A 22,777-nucleotide genomic window follows, 5' to 3' on the forward strand; every position below is an offset into this window, starting at 1 on the left:
GTTATGTATCAAGATCAAATCATTTCAGATATCCTGGAGCCAGCTGCTTTGTCAGTGCTTTGTGATGGGAAAATGATGTATGTGACACTCTTTTAAACTACCGCAAACATATATTTGTCATTGAACTACTGCAGTTTCATGTTCATTACCAGCTGACATAGGAGTCGATACGATACAACCACAATAAGCCTCAATAGGCCAATATCGGCATTGCTGATATATCAGTCAGGCTCCGACTCACACTCATTAAAATGATGTGATTCATATTAAACTCATTTAAACTGACCACAGGTCTCTTGTTGATGTCATTGCTCAGAAGGGATGATGATTTGAAATGCTGCCGCAGTCCACCAGAGATCGGGCACTCATGATATCACCCCATCTCAGTTTAGGTCATAATTAGTAAAATGTGTCTGTGGTTACCTCAGCCCCCCCACCCCCCACCCCCCAAACACACACACACATGTCGAGGCTGCTCCCTCTGATCACATTCACAACCCCTGAGACTCAGTGATACAGCGAGTGGCTAAACAAGTGATGATCGAGGGGTCCATGGGCTCTGGCTGGACTCCCAAATCTAACAAGAGGACCTCGGCTTCCCTCAAAGCACACAACCTCCTCCCTTCTCCCCCTCTCCAGTGGAAAGGGGAGGCCTCAGTGAAAGTCCTAAGTGAAAACAACTGGAGCTTGGTGCTGTATGATTCTGTTTTTTTCCACCTCTCTCTCAGCATAGACTGGACCAGGGCAGCCGAACTTGGCCTCAGTGTAAGCACACACCCTTTTACTGCACACACACACACACACACACACACACACACACACACACACACACACACACACACACACACACACACACACACACACACACACACACACACACACACACACACACACACACACACACACACACACACACACACACACACACACACACACACACACAAAAACACACTGTTGTGGACATACATTAATGTAAACAGACACATGCAATCGTCTATTCTCACACACACACACACACACACACACACACACACACACACACACACACACACACACACACACACACACACACACACACACACACACACACACACACACACACACACACACACACACACACACACACACACACACACACACACACACACACACACACACACTCCTTTAATGAGGTCCAGATGTAGGGAAGTGATGTGCAGTGTTTTGTGGTTTGCTCTAATCTACAAGTATCGGACTGAGCTTTCTCTGACTCCTTCACCCTCCGACCTGTTTCTCTCTTTACTCCAGTTTCCTTATCACGCTTTATACTCAAAACAATGGAAACCAGAGCTTAATTTATCAGTGCTGACAAAAAAACAAAACATGGATGAGTACGAGAAGAGCTTTTCAGACGCACGTGGATGTTATTCAGGTTGAGCTCATGGGCATATGTTCTCAGTATGGGTGAAATGAGATTTTAAACCTTAATTTATCCAACCTGTTTCCGCTGGTTGACCAGATCCATCCACCACAACCAGTGGCTTGGTAGACTTCTTAGTGTTCATCATCATCGCCACGATATTGTCCACAGTAAGAGAATCGCAGGTCTCATTGGGTTGTAAGCACTGTGTGAAGAAAATTGATTTAAACTTAAAACAAAATTTACAGTGAAGGAACATAACAAAAAAAGAATCATTGCTCTGTGATTTTTTTAAAGTCAATCTTCTCAACCTCATGTTAATGTTTTCTGTTATACCTGACCTAAAGTATAAACTTGGAAATGAAGGCCATGACTCTACACCAGAGTGGGATCGGATTCAGAATATAAAAATTAGCATCACCACCAGTCAGCCAAAATTTTTATTACACCTGTTTTTGTGAAAAGGTCATAAACTTAGAGGGAAGTGCTTGCAGGGGATTGTATGAGTTGGACAGATAACACAGTAGAGAAAAATGAAAATGATGGCTAAGACGGATGCTTATTTTGTTCTGCAGCTGAATACTTGGCCAACGTTACACTGATTCATGTTTCCTGCTTAGCTTTGGGTGCAAACCTGATACTGAATGGCTCGAGTCAGCCAGAGTAAAGATGGTCCAGTACTACACCGGCTTAAAGTCTTCTCAGACAAAAACACTGCCAATACTGTATACCCCTGGAGAGACTTAAACTAATGCCATGGCTTGTACAGTAAAATCATTGAACGTAGAACAGAATAAAAGTAATTTGGAGAAGATTATGCTGCATACCGGCGGTAGTCTTTGATTGCTCTGAGATCTCTTGGAGCACAGAGACATCTCACAGTGCAGGAAAAGCAGGGACATGTTGAACTTTGAGTTGAAGGTGAAGCCGAAAGTTTTCTTCTCCGCCTGCGCGTGAGGGAAAGGGAAGTCCCTCTGAGGATAGTATCTGACGGAGTCGTCTGTGGGGCAAACTGTCTCAATGAGAGAGTAGTGTGAGGCCCCATTGGGGTTGGAGTTGGGTGAAATGAAGCACGACATGATAGTGAACCCCAGCTCCGGATCTGATGTGGCTGATGTAATCTGGAGCGCATAAGAGAAGAAAAAAATATTTATTTGTTAAATACATTTTTCATTTGTAATGGCGAGCCTCTTTGTGTAAGCAAGACTGAAGGCAGCACTGATGAGTGAATGCTACTGATAAGCACCATCATTTATAGACCTTTTCAATGGAATTCAATTGCTAGACAACAGCCTTGTTCCCTTGTTAACTTCCTGTAAACTGATGTCATCCACATACACTGCAACAGGAAATAAACTAGGACGCATGTAGAATGTTTATGTTTACAAATCGTTGAAAAGGTCTGAAATCTTTCCATTGAAATCTCAGCAAGAAAGCAAACAATATAATTTTCCAAATTGTCAAATGGTTCCTCTAAAGATACACTAAACAATATTTTTAGACGAACAATGGAACAAATTACATTATGTAAAGTGCAAGTGGTGGCTTGTGGTTTAAGCATCTTTAAGTTCATTGTTTTGGTTTTTCGGTCACAACTTTAATGTTTAGTTCACTCTCACCACTCTCATTAAACCACTATATGTACACTATATGCACAATACCGTTCCAACACTAAACAGCAGACGGAAGACATTACAGATTAGCTAGTGAACATAGTGGAGCATTTAGCAGGTAAAGAGCCAAATATTTCTCTCTGGAGGGGTTGGAAACCAGACCAGAGCTTAAAGGATGGTGAATATTGGACTTTTATTCATCAGATGGACAAAACAACAAATACAATGGTTTTGTCTAGGTGCTAGCCCAGTTAGGTAGTTAGTTATGCTAGTAATAAGGGGTGTACAGTATAAACAGTATAGATGGACATTAGGAATTTGGCTACGGTATGGATTTTGACTCTACCGTTTAACCCTTTGATTAGAAGCCTACGTGAAGGAAAAAAGAGAGAGAAAAAACGGCACTCTGGGAGACTAGCTCACATGCTTTCACAACAATCCACTCCGTGCACCCGTTAGGCTCCCGTTACGTTCTCTTTCTACTTTGAAAAAACTAAAGGCTGACACAGAGAACCAACAATTCAACAGCGAATGGACAGAGAAATATTTATTTATAACTGTCACTGTGAATCCTGTGTGTTTACTCTGCAGCCAGTGTATATCAGTGTAAAGCAAAAATCTTAATTGGTAAAGTAACTAGTAACTGAAGTTATCAGATAAATGTAGTGGAGTAAAAAGTAGAATATTTACCACTGAACTGTAGTGGTGTAGAAGTATAAAGTAGCATGAAAAGAAAATACTAGAAGTAGTAAAGTACTGTCAACGGCCATGAAGCCAAGGTAAAAAAACTCTCATATGTGTACTTCAGTTCAGTACTTCAGAAGCATTTATATATAAATTTTAAGATAAATCAACATACCGTGATATAATACTATAGTATACTAAAGATATAGTAATATCTTTCCATCCATCACCATGTCTAAGTTATTATAATGAGTTATTATTCGTGCTCTTTCCTTCTTTTGGATTCTCAGTAATGGTATCCTCATTGAAAAGGTATTGCATACATATACACAGAAAAACCTTTGTACCCAGCTGGCTCTACATCCACACTGTGAGCAAAGCACCTCCCGCTGTTATCATCATAAATCATCCTGTCATAGGACCTCAAAGTATGAGTATTTGCCATCTCTTTCATGACCTCTGTTATGGTGTTATGAAACAAGGATTTTTTTTCAGCCAGCCAGACAGGATACAGAGACACGTAGAGGGGAGATGCGAAGAATATGAGGGGGTGTGACTTTCACCCCTCATATTCTTTGTATTAGCTTTTAAGCCCTAACTAGACAAAATACAAATTAACTGTGTGGATGCCACACTAAGAGATCAAAGCAGGAAGAGATAAAGTCCCAGACAGAGAGTACACAGAGGACAATTTTTCTTACTAAAGTTTTAATTTAGGAACAAAAACACACATTGAATAAGAAAAATATTGCATTAAACTGCAAAATATGCATAAGATGTGCTCTCAAATGAATGATAACGTATTGGAAATGCAAAGCATACCTCGACAAAGACTTGCTGCTTTTGTGAGACGGTCGTGAACGGACGTGAAGGGTCTTTGAACAGCAGCGTGTTGTACAGCTCCATGTTGAACGTCATGTTGCTGACCGGTTGCCTCCCTGGTCCTGGTACAATCCTGGGAAGTGTTGCAGAGGTCTCCCGGTTCTTTCGGTACGTGCAATTGAACTAGGAGGAGAATAAGACAGAGCCAACACAAATATCAGCAGGGATCTAACATCTGATTCCACTGCTTAAATCCCTAAACCTACTGTACACGACTGTGTGTCATTGTTCGGCCACATTGAGATCAATCAGAAATAGGGAGGGAACACAAGAGATACTGTATAAACAAGAACTATAAGTGGAAGGTGAGGAATGGATGAGACAAAGGAAAATATGTCAGTAGAAGGAAGAAGATGAAGAAAATTTCAAATGGAAAATGTCAGGTGGAGTTCATAAAACAGACATCATGGAAAGACAGAGATTGCGGGAGCCAGATAAGTCTTTTGTGCACCAAGGGACTGGAAGAAATGGAGTTTCTTCCAACTGTGTATGATTTACATAGACATATAGATGATCATTGGTCTTGACTTGTCAACTTTCACCTTTCACAGAGACAGAACCATAACAATTCCACTGTCTTACCACTATGGCAGTCTGGTGCTCTGTGGGCTCAGTAAATGTCCTCTCCATCTCCACTGGGTCCCTTGGGAACAGCACATCTCCAGATTCCAGATCCTCATAATCCAGTGGGCCGCCACTCCCATCCTTAGTCTCAGCATGATTTATCAGAACCTGCAATCCACAGAGTTGTCTGTTACTCACAGAACCTAAGCCACAGCAGTTAGTAAGTGAAAGGAAAGCTTTGACAAAAATCCTTTCCAGACTTCTTTTTTTTTTTTAAACACATCCAGTTGTGAGTCGTGTTGCTTAAGTCAGGGTGTTCAGTAAGCCAAAGGCAAGGGAGATTTGAATCTTTGAGAGGGGTTGCCAAAACATTCTGCAACCAATGAGTTGGCCTTAAAATGTGGGAATGTCCTGTGGCTTCAGCAGTGGGACTCATCCTGGATAAAAACATAAAACATACTTTTAATTTCTCAGTAGAGCAGAAGAATGTCAGGGGTCTGACATGATGAATACACGCTGCTTTAATACATTTCTGATTTAATGAGGTGAGAGGACATCTCCATGACACTGACAGTGTTGTTCTTCAGTCTGCGCCAAATTAGTTAGCTGACCTGCCATTGGTGCCACTGTTGAATGAAATCAACATGTCACAAGACAAGAGGAACAACAGCCAAGACAGATTATCTTTGATGTGTAGGACCCTAGACAAAGAAATGATATCTCTTTTGACTGGAGGTCAGAGGTTATCCCTTGGTCCAAGCGCTAACACAAAAGACGACCTTGGACGTGTGCCCAGGTTTTCAATCTGCAGTGGACAGAAAAAGTGTTGTTCCAAATTTCCCCCACAAAAGATCTCAAAAGGTTGGGGAGGAAGTGATTCATCTCTGCTTGTTAGAACAAACATGGTGAATGAATGCATTCCATAATAATGAAGACAACTGGGGATGTCAGACGTGAATGCTGAATCCCATAAAAAACACATGAAAATGTACTTTAAACCCGTCATATTTTTCCACTTTCTATTCATCCAAAAAAAAAAGGACAACCCTTTCTGTGGAAAAAGCGTTTAAGCTTCAAGCTTCTGAGTGGGAGCATTTGCTATCAACTGTTGATGTCTGTTAGCTGATGTTGCTAAGAAACAGTGTCAACTTCCGTGATGCTCTACTGACTGGAGCATGTCACTCCAACCCCCCCTTTTTAACAAGTCTACACAGCGTTGGTTGTGTACAATCAGCAATTCAACATGTTTGTATTCCAAAATGGAAGCTGGTCAGCTGTGCTAACTAACTCCAACTCAGAGAAGGTTTCCACCTAGTCAGCATACTTAAGAAATGGTCAACATGGTTGCATTTCAGCTGGTGAACTGCCTGTGTTGGAATTGAAGTGACATTAGAATTTACTTTTGGTGCCTGTGGGAGCCAAAAAACACTGAGCCTGTATACTGAGCTTGTGTTGTTTTTATTGGCATGACTTGTTTTAAACAAAAAAGCAACTAGAGAGCATCTCGCGATAGGATGAGACCAACCATGACGCCAAATTGGGCCAGTGGCGTAAAGTGGTGGAGCAATGACCCCTTCCCTACTTCCTACCCCCCATACTTCCGCTGCTGTTTCTCAGACCACACCCATCTTTAAACTATGCCTTCATTTTGACCTCAACAATACCTTTAAAGTTAAGGTTGTGACGCTATCATGGTGACAACATTTTTCCACAGACAGAAATAAAACACCTGGCAAAATACACAAAACCACCTTCGTGGTAGTTCCTGCTACAGTAGGTGTCCTCAGGACCACATTGTGCCATGATGACAGACATAGGCGGGCAAACACACACACACACACACACACACACACACACACACACACACACACACACACACACACACACACACTGCAAACAATCCCGGCGTGGCTGTCATGTCTGGTGATAATAGGTATTGTACTCACAGAGTTGATGTGGAGGGCCATTGGACTGCCCTGCATAGGATATACGGTGGTCAGACAGCCAGTCAGAGGAGTTTCCAGTGTGTAGTGGGTGGCATTGACTGTTGCTTTGCAAGCTGGGTCTTGGAGCGTGAGGTTGGCATGAGTAAATCCATTCGCCTGAGGAAACATCAAAAAATGGCAACATTGGATTAAGATCAAAAAAACTTTCCCTTTATTAACTCATTTTCAGAATAAAAAAAAAAGCGGTTGTGTGAGAGGTTGAGTTCCCAGGAATAAACAAATCCCACAAGGTGGTCTAGCTCCAGTCCCAGCTTCTCCTAATTACAGTCTATGCCAGTTTCCATTCTGTGATGTGGGCTGACTGCACCGTCCAAATGTTGGAAAACGGCCTGCTAGCTTCAATGTCAGCCTGTGTATAACAATGACGTCGGCATTTTAATAAAGAGTAATAGAATAATGAATACATTACTCATTGTACTTTTTATTTGACTTGTGTAGACCTGATATGTACTTTAATCAGGTTATCTTCAGCAGGTAAAACTGATCTCTCCAGCTGAAGGACCACATATTTATTTAGATGTGTTTGTTTAGACAGTTTCTCCATTTGATTTCAATACCACACTGACAACTGTGGCATAATACAGTGTACACGTTTCAGATATCAACAACCACAAAAACATGGAGGTTTTTTTTTTTTTTTAGCATTTTCTAATCACAGTGCAGAAGATATTCTTTCAGCTGAATTGGTCCTGACACTGGTATTGTCTTTTGGTGCCCTCTTTGTTTGTTGTCTTGTGTTGCTCTTGTCACAGTTTGTCACATCAAGTCGGTGTCACAAGAGCAGAGATGCAAAAACGAAATACTCCAAATCAACAGTGATTGTATGCCGGAAAAGCAATTTTCAGGCGTGAACAAATTCCTCGCTGACAAGTCTGGTTAAGATACAACAAAATTGTTCTTTGCTGGAATTAAGTATTATCAAGCACCGGATATGAGAAAGAACAGGTGTGACTGTGTATTTAACATGAGAGGAAAGCATTCCTTAACCTTTTGTTTAATCTGTACTATAACAATTTGTTGCTTAATCATTTAGTTGAGTGACAGACGATTGGGTAATTTCACTCACTTATTCATCTTCAACTGCTTGTCCCTATTGGGGTCACAGGGGGGGCTGGAGGCGATCCCAGCTGACACTGGGCGTGAGGTGGGGTACACCCTGGACAGGGCGCCAGTCTGATTTATTTTATTTAATTAGGTTGTTAAATATTTTCAATTAAATACCTATAATTTGCTGGTTAGAGCTACATATGCTTTGATCTGATTGGTGTTTCAGTTTCATATCATTTTAAAATTAATACTAAAATGATTAAATGGATAGATTTGTTAGTAAATAATTTTAAAGGTCCCACATTCTGCTCATTTTCAGGTTCATATTTGTATTTCGAGTTTCTACTAGAACATGTTTACATGCTTTAATGTTCAAAAAACACATTTTTCTCTTCCTGTCTGTGTGAATATACCTGTAGTCATCCTCTGTATGAAATACTCTGTTTTAGCGCCTGTCTCTTAAGACCCCCTCCTGAAAACTACCAGTCTAGAAGAACACACTTTTTAAATACAGGCTGTGTGCATTTCTCTTTGGATTGAGTGTTTTCATTGTTTCACAGTTTTGATAAAGCACCTTGACCTGCTTTATAATAAAAAAAAACAAAGAAATCTCACTTTTTACAATAGCGGACCTTAGAGTAATACAACTATTTGATAAATAATCATGTTTTTTATCTGGCACCTTATGTTACATGTTATTTAAAAACTGATTGTCTGTGCATTGTGTGAGAATATAACTGAACTAAACCATCTAAAATAATCCTTAGTTACAGCCCTATATATTTCTAGGCAGGATCCTCTGTGGATCAAACCATGCTGTCCACTCACCTGCAGGCTTTCTTTATCGATGCTGACCACCATCCTCGTGTCCTCACACTGCACACTGAGGCCGACACTCAGTACCCCCTGATGCTCCTCGGGCTCTCGGTTTTCCCAGGGCCGGTCGTCGAGGGAGGAGGGCAGAGGCAGGAAGGGCAGGTCGTCAGACCCATGTGGAGGGAAGGGAAAGGGCAGACCGGAGCGTCGTGGAGCACCTCCCGCTCTTGGAGGATCTCTGGAGTCACGCAGGATGGAGAGCTCTGGAGGCAACATGCTCTCCAGAGGATCCACCACATCTGGAAGTCACACATTGTTAGAACCTTATGAGGCTGATTTTACAGGCAGGGAAATTACACAGGACTACGATTATAAAAGCATTTCACAATGGCACGCTAGTTTCTCTATAAGGACTGTGAAATGTGCGATATTAGTCGTGAAAGTTGGAGCAGCTGCTATGAAAAGTGTGTTTTTGTGCGTAGTATTGGAGCTATTTTTTTTAACTGAACACATATTAAAATTTATTAAATGAATTTAGAGGATATTTCTTCAGTTTACCTGGCTCTCTCAGTCTGATATTGAAGTGGTTAGCCACAGGAGTGCTGGTGTAAGACGTGACTGGACTGTAGCTATGCTCCTCTGCCCACTTGATCAAGGCTTGCGACCCCATTGGCAATCGCTGCTTGGGGGATTTTGACACTTGCATCAGTCTCTCCGTAGTCGAACTAACACTCACGGTATCAGAGGCCTGTGGAAAAGAAAGCAGAGATGTAATTTATGTTCTCTTATTGTACGTTATCCATCAAAGAAAAACCAAATGTCATTTCTAAAAGACTGTATATGTACATACGGTCCTTTAAGATGTTCAGAAACAAAAGACATGATTTACTGTTCCACAGATATTCAACTTCAAGTACAGTCCTGCTCTCATTCTCTGTCAAGTATGAATCATGTGTATGAGTGTGAGGTAATGGGCGTGTCACCGCTCAATCAATGCTGAGAAACCATCATGTTAGTTTGCTCTGTAAATTCATGTCCTGCCCTGCAACATACCCTCCCTGTGTGAGGGAGTAATAATTCGTTCTCACAGCCATTTCCCACACATTCAAATCTCTTGAGCAACACTGAGGAGAACCTGCTTTGTGACAGAAGCAAGGCTTCAGTTTTACGAGGCTATCATATCACATAAATAGTTGACAACCTCCCAAACAGTGGTTACACGAGCACAGCATCCTGTGTATCACTGCTGTCAAAGAAAAGTCCAAATGTCATGTAATTTAGGAACAAAAAGATGTCACCATGTTCTTTGGTAACTTAAATAACATGTACATTTATTAAATGTTGGGTGATTACTTCTCAGTTTGTGTTTTTTTGGTTGTTTTTTTTAATGGTACGTTCCTCGCACCATGCTAATCCCTGCTACTTCTAGCATGTTTCTAGGCATGATGGCCTTTGTACTGTACAACAACTGATATCACTGACATTGAACTGATGTAGCTGGTTTGGAAAAGGTTTCATGTTATATTCCATGTAAACATTGTTAAAATACAACCATATTGCCCAGATTGGAAGTCTTTTGATTGACTGATTTGTTGATAAATCACAATTGACATTTTTGCTTTATTTTATCATTTCCCAAGTAAAAATGCCAGAGAGTTGATGTTTCCAGGTTATCAAATGTTACAATTCCATCTGTTTAATAGCACTGTGAATTACAGTAGATAGCTTCTGTTTTTTTAGAAACCTTCAATTTGAAGATCTCATCCTGGGCTTGGAAACTTATGATTTGCATTTGTCACTATTTTCTGACATTTCAGAAACTAAACAATTAATTGAAAATGTTTATGTCAATCTATCTGAGATTTGTTAAGGTATTTTAGTCTGTAGCAAAGTGGTGGACAGACTGACTGACATTGCCATCCAGCAACGGCATAATTGTTATACAAGGTCAAAGTGTGATGAAGGTATAAGAAAACACAAATCTGCATTACAATTGATTTGTGCTAACGTAAGTACCACAGGTTTTGACCTGGCATCACACTCACACAACCTGCCTGACTTACCGTACAGCAGTGACCAGGCAGCTGTATAAACACAAAAGTGCAGTGTCATGGCTGCAGCAGCCCTGTTGGAGTGTCAGCATTACACCGTGAAGAAACCCAGATCCCCTTGCACCCCTCCACTGAAATCAGTAAAGGGCTAGCAACAGCAAAACTCATGGCGACCAGAGTCCATCATACCATAAGTACCAAACGTCGCCAGACAAATGAACTATTTTGAGAAATGCACAAGATTAGTGAGTCTCTTTCAGTTTAAATGCTGATTTATTTTTTCTTACTCAAGACAAAGACAAGGGTTTAAAATTCCATCCCTGGAGCTATTATGGCGGTTGGACTACTGCCAATTCCCCATCAACATGATCTACGGTTAAACTATTCTTACAAAGTGCATATAGGTGTCATATTCTTATAGTTGCCAAGGGTCCATAGAGACTTGAGTAACACTAATGTAGATTTAATATCAAAACTGTGTACTCATATTCAGAGTTGATATGTATAAAACCAAATTTCTAAGTGAAAGCAATTCTGATACATTGCAGTAATTAGCAGTGTTTGTCTTCTGTGTGTGGCGAGGAGGTCCTAACAGCTCGCAGTTTAAGAAAGTGCCTGAAGCTAGCTCTGCTCATAAATCACATTGTGACTGATGTGAAGCAGCTTCGGCTCAAGTGCTGCAGTAGCCTTGGCTCTCAAAATATGTGATACCCCCACCTTTTCCGCCCCTGGCTCTCTGAATGTGATGACAGTCCCTGGAGCTGCCACGATGAAATGTCACAGTTCCTCCTAACCTGTTATCCCACCCTCCCCTGCAGCGGAGATCAGGCGCCGATTCCACACAAATTCTGGTGTGACAAATTCTTTGGTCACTGGTGCAAAGCGATGACATTTCTGTCTGTGACTGTTATGTGTCATAAAACTATATAAAATCTTGGTAGTGAAAAAGGGGTTCCTGGATGGAAAGCTTTTATCTGTTGTCATGCTGCTAGCTTACCACTACATCCAGTTTGCCAATCACACGGTGGGCCTTGATGACCCAGTTGACAGACTTGGCGCATTTGAGCAACAAGACGACATCACGATGCAGCGGGGCATCGTCCTCCAGAGGCCGGAGATCTACTATGACATCCACCTGGAAAGCACTGCAGAGGGGGGTGGTGGAGGGAGAGAATTTTGGATGGTTAGGTCTCCGTAGTGTTATTGTGTCTTCTGTGTCTTCTGTGTCTGGCCAACTAATTAAAAAGCTGGATGCATTCCCAGAAAAAAAAACAGACATATGCACTACAGACCAGATAACACTGGAGTGAGATAGCGCGCAGTTACCAACACATTCCCAGATGTACAGAATAATCACTCCACTGGGGGAGTGAGGAGATTATCTGGCAACCTGGAGACCCAATTTTGAAATATCTTTCTCAAAAGAGCACCACTAAGTGAACAGTAACCCCACCCCACTCGTCTTCATGTGAGTTTCCATCCAAAACAAACCCCGCAGAGATTAATGAGAGCATCTTGACCTCAAAAATAAACTATGACAACATGTTTTCTTGGCTTTGGCAGCTCACCTGCTGGAGTTTGGGGCTTGGAGCTCAATGATGTGGACTTCTTGGTCTTTGTCGAGTCCAGAGAGGACACAACCCTTTGATGTCTGTGGCTCCACGTAGCCGCCCAGGTAGTTCAGAGACAGGAACTTGGTATCAATCTTGCAGGTGTCAGAAAACAGTGGATCTGAAAGTGGAGAGATGTTTACGTTACTAGTTGGGGGTTCTGTGAGGCTATTTTGAAACCCCAAAGGAGAAATACAACCTTTTGTTACCCCTCCACCAATGAGAGGTCAGAGCACGAGGTCAGCTACAGAATAGTACCCTGCTTCTGGTAGGAATTCAATGTCCCGCTCAGGGAGACTTCAGGAGGGTTGATGTTTGCTTTGACCCAGCTGAAGAACAGTCTCCCTGCTCACTTCACCACACAGCCCTGCAGCTGGGTTTCTCCTTTTCTAAGGAATAACTAGGCCCAGCCTTGTTTTGGATGAGGTTGGGCATGCTCTGGTTGGCATGAGCTGTCTTCTTATCAACAGGGAAATTTCTCTTTTGGTTTTTATGTGGGAAACCTTGCAGACTAGAGTTCTTCTACAATAACAGGACAATAACATTCATAAACACATTTTATCAAACCTTCTAGTGTTTTTTCCTCCACTTTCACGGCTGTTTGAAATTTTGTTAACTGTGAAGAAAGTCCTTTCAGAATTTATAAAAGTTACACTATTTCTCAACACTCAGAGAAAACACAAGACAGCTGCTTCCTTATTTGGAAAACAGAGCCTCGGACAAAGTGTAAACTGAAGGTTGGCACTTTCCTTTCCGGAACCCTTGTGGCACTTGAAAGAGCTGAGGGGAGACCTTGAGTAAGAGCCTGGTAAGAAAAGCAGAGTGAGAATCCATCCATTTTCATGAAACACTCCCGATGATGCGAAGGAGTGGAAATCTACAGCTCTTTGCTTGAAGTAAACATCATGGCACTATGGGCTAATGCCAAACCACAGCCCCTAATGACACAAGACAAACGCTTGCAGGCTGAGCAACCACTCGGCTCTCTACAGCAACTCACAACATTGAGAGAGAAGTTAACACCAGCAGTAGTGGGGCCATTATTTCTCTCCAGACATGAGCTTTGTTTTATTTCCATGTGGTGAAAGATGCTCATTAAAATCAAGATGTCCTGTCTGAGAGCCGATGCCTTGTGAATATGTGCTGTTTGCTCACTGTATGGACGGGTCAGTGGAGAGTGAAGAATCAAAAGTCCACGACTCAAACATGTGTGAAGATCAATCATAGCCTCCCGTGAGATTCGCCCAGTGCTTCCCCACTTCAGACACACTCCCCTTTGCCTTACTTATTGGAAACATGTGAAAGCGATGGTTTAGCTCCTGTTTACCTCTGCTTTTTTCCAACTGACATTTGGTCAAACTACCAGCAGATTTTCTACTTTTTTTATAGTAGTCGTATCTTGTTGAAAACTATGGAAATAACCCCAATTGGAAAAAATTGCACACACAATCTGAACCCTATTTTCCCATGTTTTTGTGCGAGGTAACCCATTTTTGAAATTGGTATTGAGCAAGAGCCCTGCAAGAAACAGGCTGCAATGTTGGATCAATACAATGGGGCATTTCCAAACTGTCAATGTTAGTTCACTAAAGGTGATTGTTTTTGCCATTGACAGAGTCAGATTGTAAAGGACCATATGGAGAAAACAAATGTTTTCCTTTGCGCTTGATCCGGTCGGTTTGTTATTGTGTCTAACTAAGTCTGGCTCACGGAGAAGTCTCGTTATTAAATCTCACGAGAAGTAACTTGCCGAGAGACAACGATGGAAGAAGAGTGAGAGGAGAGAGGAGTGCTGGGAAGAGTTTGTTGTGTTAGAGTCCAAAAAGATTTTCAATATCATGGCTGAATATTCCGACAAAGTGAAATCACCTCCCGCGAGAATAGATAAGAAAAGCTGAAAATCTTCACCAGCAAAACTAGAATTAGAAGTTTTTTTAGCACTGTGCTTGAAAAATGTGTTTAATGATTATTCAATTATCAAAGTAGCTGCAGATTAATTTTCTCTCAATCAACTATTTGATTAATCAACTTATCGTTTCACTTCAAATAAAAGCGATTGCAAAGACTCTCAAAGACAGAAAAGATCCTTTTATATATTAAAGATGTATAACTATATAGTAATATTGCATGCAATGATTTTAAGGTTTTCCATTCAGCCAAAATACTCAAACACAAGTCTATCGGTGCACTTTCTTTATATTTGTAGGGTCTAATAATTCCTAAGGCTGTAAGCAGCCACAGCGCAGAAATACCACAGGTAGCCTGTTAAATAGTGTGAAACGGTCAATGCCCGTTGAGGGGAGGAAATTCTTTTCCCAGAGAAGTGCATGTAAACCTCTATCCAGGGTTCAAACACAAAAGCTAAGTAAAGTTACAGGAGCTTTAGGGGAATGGGGAGGCCTTGGGGCCTCGAGCTATGTTGGGAATTTTTGGAATCTAGTACACACCTTCTCCGACTTTGATGTAGATGTCTTGAGTCATCCTGAGCTCAGAGAAAGAGGTGACTGCCCTGTACTTCTTCTGGGCCCAGTTGAGGAGGTGCTCATTGCCATGGGGAAGGGTCTCCTTCTGGATCTGGCAGGAGAGGGAGAAGTTTCCCGGCTGAAAGTGGACCTCTGAGCCCTCAGATACCTGGAGGAGGAGAAAAGCAAAGCATGTTAGAGGACAAAAGAGCAGCTGTGATGAGCTGCTATCTCAGTTCTTTGCAATGTGATTAGTAAATGCTGTAATTCAGGAGATAACTGCATGTTTTGTATTCAGATTCAGTGATGTCCAGCATCTATTTCAGTTTACCAAAGCAAAACAATAATTGATCAAATATTCTGTATTTCACAAAACAGTTTACTGTCTTCCCTGTTGAGAAGGATATGTACTTAAAAGTCAACTGAAGAGGAAGAACCTGCAGGCGGACTGAGAAAAAGAGCTCAGCCTTTCCAAAATTAAACCTGCTCTCTAAACATTGGTGAAACCCATCCTTCATGCTCCATCCCAACCGTTATTTCAAAGCTTCTACAAATATGCCTGTGTATTTTTACACGTGTTCCTCGACACACTAAGGTGTCTGGTTTCCACTGTTTATACAGTGTACTGTGTTACTGTGTCGTAGTGCGTCATCACAAATGTGTAGGTCGACTTCAAAATGGCCACAAGGGGATAACAGAGAAGACACAAATACTTAACACGGACACAGTGAAAGACAGGGTGGCCAGTAGATGGGCAAACACACTGAGAGCATGTAAAACACTCACACTAAACGCACATGCTAGTAATCGGCATTATACTGCTAGCAGTAATTTCAATACATTCAGACAAGAACTTTCTGCATGTCATACATCACTGAATACCACAGTGATAAAGGAGGTGGTTGCTGTGCTGAATCCAGCTGTGAAATGTCAACAGTCACAAAGAACAGACAAAAATGAGCGAGAAGTCTTAAAAATATGGAATGCAAAAAAAGTGCTGATTTGCGTTTGACAGGCAAACCGACCTCACTGTATCGAGGAGGGACCACCCCTTTAGCACTTAATGGAGCTCAGCCCATATGCTTCATTTCAGAGAGATAAACATTCACATGTGCTAAAAAACCTACCCAACAACCAAAGTGAGTCCAAGCACACGGTCTAGACAGCCTACCTCATTTTATTTCCATGCTTGTTTTACTTTCTCCCTAGGTATCCTATCTGTATGCATGAGCTGAGACAGTGCTGGCAGGCCCAATTAAAACATTAAATCCATTCGAATCCGAGGGGAATAAGACCATTTCTTTGTGATGATGTTATGAAGTTGTCTCTAAAATTGCAATCATGCTCAAATGTTAATAGAATAATATCCCTTTGGGCTGCGTAGGTTTTTTAGACATAACTGTTCAAATCCCCTCATGTGCAACATCTGTCTGACCTCTGGACGCTCCTCTCGATGTTCCTGGCATTGTCACCAGGGGCAGTAAATACTGGGGCCTAGGAGACAGACACTGTCGAAGAATTCAGGTTGATTTTATTTTTAGTGTGTTTACTATGGCGAAAAGAAACAAAAAGAAAAATGGCGAAGAGGTGGTACTCTGAGCCAGTAAGGAGGGGCTGGGGTTTCTTCACTAACCATGCCAAGCTCAGCAGAGTTTATCAGTTTAATAGCAGGAATACGACTGTAATTAGTCGCAAAGAATTAGAGGGGAAAGCCTGAAAGCCAAATTAGCTCCAGGCCTTCCAGAGCACTGAAAACCTCAGGAATTTGAAACTGGGAAGTGAGGGACCCACTCTGGGCTTTAACAAACCCCCCCCCCTTTCCCTCTCTCTGTCTCCCGAGTTGCATGCTCAGTTGACAGAGCCGAAACACTTAGGGCTCTATTTTCCAGCAGAGGCAAAACCAGCGCAAGTGCAATTTTTGTGCAATTTTCTCCTGACTTTGTTTTGTTTGGTAGCTTCCTGGCACTAAACGAACGTATTTGGCACGGAGGTGGGAGGAAAGGTGCAGCTGAGGCTGTTGGTGCATTGCAGTTGAACTATGAAGTCGGAATTTCTAAGTTCCCAGATGGAAATTTCAACTGAAATGCCCCCTGAAGTCAGGATTCTAACTCGGAAAGTTGGAGGAACCTCGCCAACCCTGACATCACAATCCAACAGGGCTGCTCCAAGCATCATTAGGATTTAAAAACTGTAGTAACATACTGTTTATTAGAACTTCTGTCTAAATTATATCTCACTAAATCAGTCGTACACACAGTACTGTCCATCTTCTATTTGTGGACATGTTCCTACTGCATTTGTGCAAAATACCACGTTTCATATGTCAAGTGTCAAATGTCTAGGTGTTTGTGAAATATATGCATTTTATATTTTTAATGTGCCACAAATGTGTGCCATCATCTGGTATTGTGGAATTTGGATGTAGTTGGCAGAGTCATACGCATTCTAGTCTCCAGAAAAGATGGCTGAATAAAAATGATAGTACAGATTGTGGAGGCCGAAACACCTAGCCTTGCGAGACTATCTTGATCTTGGGAGCTCCATTGTATTTTTGGGGAAGTTTGACCAGCGCCCAAACCAATCAGTGTTGGTATTGAGGCGAGTCGAAGTGTGACGCAACAAGAAGCGACTGTTCAGTGTAAACAATATGGCGGCTTCCACGGATGAGATGAGCGCAGCTATCGAGCAAGCCGCTCGCTAACGCTTTTTTCTCTTGGATCCTTCTGTTGAAATATGGACTGAGCACCTGAAATTGTGCCTTTTATCCATAAATTCACGTTACTCATCACTTACTCATCTTCAACCGCTTATCCGGGATCGGGTCGCAGGGGCAGCAGCTCTAGTAGGGGACCCCAAACTTCCCTTTCCCCCGCCACCTTAACCAACTCTAACTGGGGGATCCTTAGGCATTCACAGACCAGTGTGGAGATATAATCTCTCCACCTGGTCCTGGGTCTTCCCCGAGGCCTCCTCCCAGCTGGACGTGCCTGGAACACCTCCTTAGGGAGGCGCCCAGGGGGCATCCTTACTAGATGCCCGAACCACCTCAACTGGCTACTTTGAGTTCCTCACGGATGGCCGAACTTCTCACTCTAAGGGAGACTCCAGCCAACCTCCTGAGAAAACCCATTTTGACCGCTTGTACCTGCGTTACACAAACGGCAAATATCCTTTACCAATACGTTGTTTACTTTCTGAGCTTTACCGACGCTGTTAGCACGTGATACGCTTTGTTGATCTGATTGGTTGATTTGGCCCGTATGTTGGTGATAGATAGATAGTTTATCCAATCAGCAAGAAGTATTTTCGCTCCTTCCCAAAAGATCTCCAAACAAGAGTTGTCAGATGGATATGCAGAGAAAATGTGAACTATGCGAATCAATCCATCTGGTAGAGTCAGGTAACAAAACACTGTTCATGTTTTCGGTCGATCAAGCTCACTTGTGTTTCTTTCTGCTCAGAAATTCATAGTAGAGGATCACACTCCTGCCTCTCCAAAATACCTTTACTGGGATTTAATGTTAACTGATCTTGTAGATTTTTCTGAACATTAACTACAGTAGCATATCTCCAAGCCCTGTTTTGCAAATGAGGACTGTTCAATTTTGTTTCCCCACTGGATAAATAAGGACTGATATTTTTCAAACGTTTATTTTCATTGGACTTAAAAGACATAAATGAGGGTTGAGAGGAAGAACCACAGAATTTAAATGTATTAATTAGCCTTTATTAATTGTTTGCGAGACTATAACCAGCCACTCAGATATTCCAGCTACTGGGGTAGTATTATACATCAGCCGTCTGTTCATTCCAGCACTTAGAGCATATTTGGAGGGAGAGTGTTTTGGAACTGCAGGTGCTTCATGGAGGACCCCAGCCTAACCTTAGGTGACGGGCCAGAACCATCGGTGAAACCGTCAATGGAAACTGTTTTCAAAAAGAGCAAGCGCTTTCAAAAGATACCTGGCAGGTGATTGGACAAACCATTTGTCTAGAGAAGAGCAAAAAAATATTTTGTGCTTCAGTGCTGTTCTTTGCTCTTCTTTCTATTAAGAATTATTCTCCAGTTCTGATAAAACTATTGCAGCATTGTTGTTTTGAACAGAGTCGCCTCATGGCCCCTCTGTGTCGTGTTTCTGGTGATTTGTGTTGGAAAGGAAAGGTCCATCTCTTTCACAGACTTCAGTGGAATATATAAATACAAATATACTATAATGCTTACTATTTACATAAGCTGTTAATCACTTGTGTAAAAAATGCTAATTGTGTTACATATGTACTCAAATTAAGCAAAAAGGTCCAACCAGTGTCTCTGAGTTCTAAGGTAGGTAGGTAATCTATTGCTGCATATACGACTTGTATATGTTAGCTGTAAAGGCCTTGCAATGTGTTCTGAAGTGAAAATACATGCAACCTGGATCTAACCTTAACTTAAGAGAAATTCCTCCGACTTGGCAGTTGAGCGCAAACGAAGAATGCAGAGGAGAAGCTACTTACACACCATGGGGACTCATGCTTTCATGTTTGTAATGGTAGAAACTCATGTACTTACTGTATGTTTGTAATGTTATTAGCAGGTAGGCATGTTACTTGCATGGCCCAAAACATAAAACTATATTTTCTAACCTTTTAACCGATAAGCATCGACATATTTCGGCCATAGGAGCAATAAAAAGAAGAAGACATGCCAAATGTTTAGGATCAATTATAATAAAACTGCAATCCTGAGAAACACCCTGGGCCTGGGAAATGGTAAGAAATCGAGAGGTGTTGCAAAAAGGGGTGGAAAGGGTTGATTGATAATATAAGCATGCAGTAACCTCTGATAAATGCTTTTGTGGATGATTACATCTCGTCTCTCTTGATCAGTAACACGGTGCTGTTCACGCTTCTCGCTGCAAATGTACGTGTGTTCCTGTGAACTGGCAGGCTCTTTTATGGACAAAACAATACCATATGTCTCAGCGCCACTCTGGAGCGTTCCTCTGCCTTTTTGGTCTCCAAATAAAAACCAATAGTGGCTACCCATGGTTTCCATTAACTATTACACTGAGAGAAGAGCGAAATAACTCATACTACGATCCTAAGCCTTATGGGATAGTTCAGCTTTTCTGAAGTGTGATTGTATGAAATATTTATCCATTGTCAGCCAGTTTGGAGAAGCAGGCAGGTATACCAACATGGAAGCTGCTGTGAACAGGGGCAGCAGCTGCAGCAAAATTGACTAATATACACTATAGTTAGACTATTTTCACCTCTTTACCTTGCCATCAGATAGCCCTTTCCTTAAGTTTTAGTGGTGCCCTTTTTAGGTGTCAAAAATACATTGACACAGTTCGCAAACTGGGCTGTGTGCCGACTGCCATCTACTGTAGGTAATACATTGATCAAAAAGTACCTTATACAACATCACAAAAAATCTATCCCTTTAAAAGGGAAAGAAACACAGGAGTGAAAAGGCAAAGCTTGGCAAGCAAACAATAGGCAACACAAGCCAACAGCAAAACTTTACAGTGTTGTTCCATCCAGAGTCAAAAAACATTTGAGCCAGCCTTTCAAGCAGAGATGCAACACAGCCCATCAAAATATATATATACACTCGGCCACAAAGTCAATACAGCACACTCTGCACATGGAATCTGAGTGTCCCTTGGTAAAACAAAATTTGGCATTATTTCAATGTTCATATTTCATGTCATTTTTTAAACCCATGATGATTCTTGCCTGCTGCTGACTGACAAGAAGTTCTGCAGAGAACATGTTTTACAACAAAAGTCTGGGTTTAGGCATTTTAAAAGGCAGCAGGGTCCAGTGGCCAACAGCAACAGTGTGCTCAACGTCTAAAGCTTTTCCAGGCAGCCCATCTGTGTCCACAGAGCCCAGAGCACTGTGACCAGGAAACAAGGACTGGCAGACCCGAATCAGAGTCCAATTAGTCCCAGGAAACAGCCTCTCCACTGGAAAGGCAGAACGAGGGATGTCTGGCAGGCAGTGGGTTTCTGTTCTGAAGTGTTAAGCTCAAATCCAGTTCTTCTTGTTACTCCAGAATCTTACAACACTAGTCTCACCTGCGAGGCACAGATCAGAAAATGTGGGAATTGGCAAGGCCAATATCAGTGGTCATGGTACAATGTTATTGACCATTTGCTAAATCTTGCCCCAAAATGATTGTACAATCATATTTTGGCAACCATAACTAGATACAGCTGTCTGCAGCTGGATTTTGGTGAGTTTAAACCCCAGCCAACCAAAGATAGCATTACATTTGCCAAACGCATCGGTTTGTCCTCATCCTAAAAGCCCTTTCTCTCCTATAAAAGTTTAAAAATATGAGCAGGTATGTTAGCTAAGCAGCCAAACAGGGGGTTGTTACTCATATGAAACTAAGACTAGCCAGCTCTACACTGCAATACAAAACCATCGTTGCTGACTTTTGCCTGGGACATAGCTGTAGCCATGGTCTTTTAGCACACTATTACAGCTGGAAACACTTAAAAGTCAACCAGAGATTGTGTTTTCAACTAACTAATGGAGCTAATGCTAGCTTAATTAGCTAGTTAGCTACAGCCATTAATTCTGCTTTTCGACCGGCAAAATAAATATAATAAACAGTTGCCGGCTACGAATGAGAAGTCTACATTCGTCTAACTGTCTGAAACCAAGGAACATCTGGTGCTGCAAAATGAAGCCAACGTGGAAGTACCAAAAACTGCATTTCCTCGAATGGCCACTTGAGACTGGCTTTATATACTCACCCATTTAAATGATATGAAGGCTGAAAGTTCTGCATAATTAAGGGTGTGGCTGCTTTGAGTAGGCTTCATACAGCCCAGTCAGCTCCAGTCACACTCCACTTCTTTGTCTATTTTTGGATTAGGTCGGGGTAAGGCTCTGTCAAGATGGTGAAAGCTGGATACCCTGGGAACTGCCCACCTTGAGCTTCATTTTGGCGCTGTAGAAACGTTAGAGTGGTAAAAGAGACTATGTCCATATTTTATCCAGTCTATGCTGTAATCTTTTTAGTGACACTACAGCAAGCATATACCTAGCTAAATTAAATGTTCAATTGCAATTTACCATTGAAAAAAATTGTGTTGACTGATTTTTTTTTTTTACTTTTTCAAAAACGTTCCAATACATTCTGTATTGGATCAGTGTTTCTCTTATAGTCATTCTAAATCAGCAGTGCTAATGATGATAAGTAATACCGTCTGCTCTCGTGTTTTACAGAGGGGCAAAATACACAGGCACAGACCAGGGCACAGACATCTGCTGCTGCATGCCCACTACAGAGCAACAGAGGACGTCCATTAGAATCAACAGCTGATATAACGACCACAGAAGCTCCGTCGCTCTGTGTGGTCATCGCGCTGCACACAGAGAAAGCAGAGCAGGTGAAGTGAACTTAGCGTTGTTGGTGCGGATAACAGGCTCGGTAGTAAATTACAATAGTGCTGACAGATTGTTCAACAGGAGTAACAGGAAGCAGCTTTAAAAGTGATGTCTTTTCTTTTTAAATCAGTGCTGTGGATCTAATTTAGGCCGATGTGAAGACTGGTTCATGTGGATTTTGAAAAGTAACTGATACATTTTAATACAATACATTTTAAATATTGAAAGAAACTTTAAATTGTTACATTGTT

The 22,777-nt window shown here is 41.7% G+C and overlaps 1 protein-coding gene across 2 annotated transcripts in view; it reads right to left on the bottom strand.

Moving 5' to 3' along the window:
- tgfbr3 (transforming growth factor, beta receptor III) overlaps positions 1-22,777 on the bottom strand; it is a 77,654-nt gene that overhangs the window by 11,367 nt on the left and 43,510 nt on the right. For both annotated transcript variants that reach the window (XM_083940649.1, XM_083940648.1), the window contains exons 5-14: positions 15,120-15,303; positions 12,631-12,793; positions 12,060-12,207; positions 9,570-9,759; positions 9,024-9,310; positions 7,089-7,244; positions 5,161-5,310; positions 4,519-4,701; positions 2,227-2,520; positions 1,478-1,604 (exon numbers count right to left, since the gene is read on the bottom strand). In XM_083940649.1, the coding sequence (XP_083796775.1) occupies positions 1,478-1,604; positions 2,227-2,520; positions 4,519-4,701; positions 5,161-5,310; positions 7,089-7,244; positions 9,024-9,310; positions 9,570-9,759; positions 12,060-12,207; positions 12,631-12,793; positions 15,120-15,303 (1,882 nt within the window). The remainder of the gene's footprint in view (positions 1-1,477; positions 1,605-2,226; positions 2,521-4,518; positions 4,702-5,160; positions 5,311-7,088; positions 7,245-9,023; positions 9,311-9,569; positions 9,760-12,059; positions 12,208-12,630; positions 12,794-15,119; positions 15,304-22,777) is intronic.

This window comes from Echiichthys vipera (assembly GCF_963691815.1).
Source record: "Echiichthys vipera genome assembly, chromosome: 3".
In the NCBI taxonomy this organism is placed as follows: Eukaryota; Metazoa; Chordata; class Actinopteri; order Perciformes; family Trachinidae; genus Echiichthys; species Echiichthys vipera.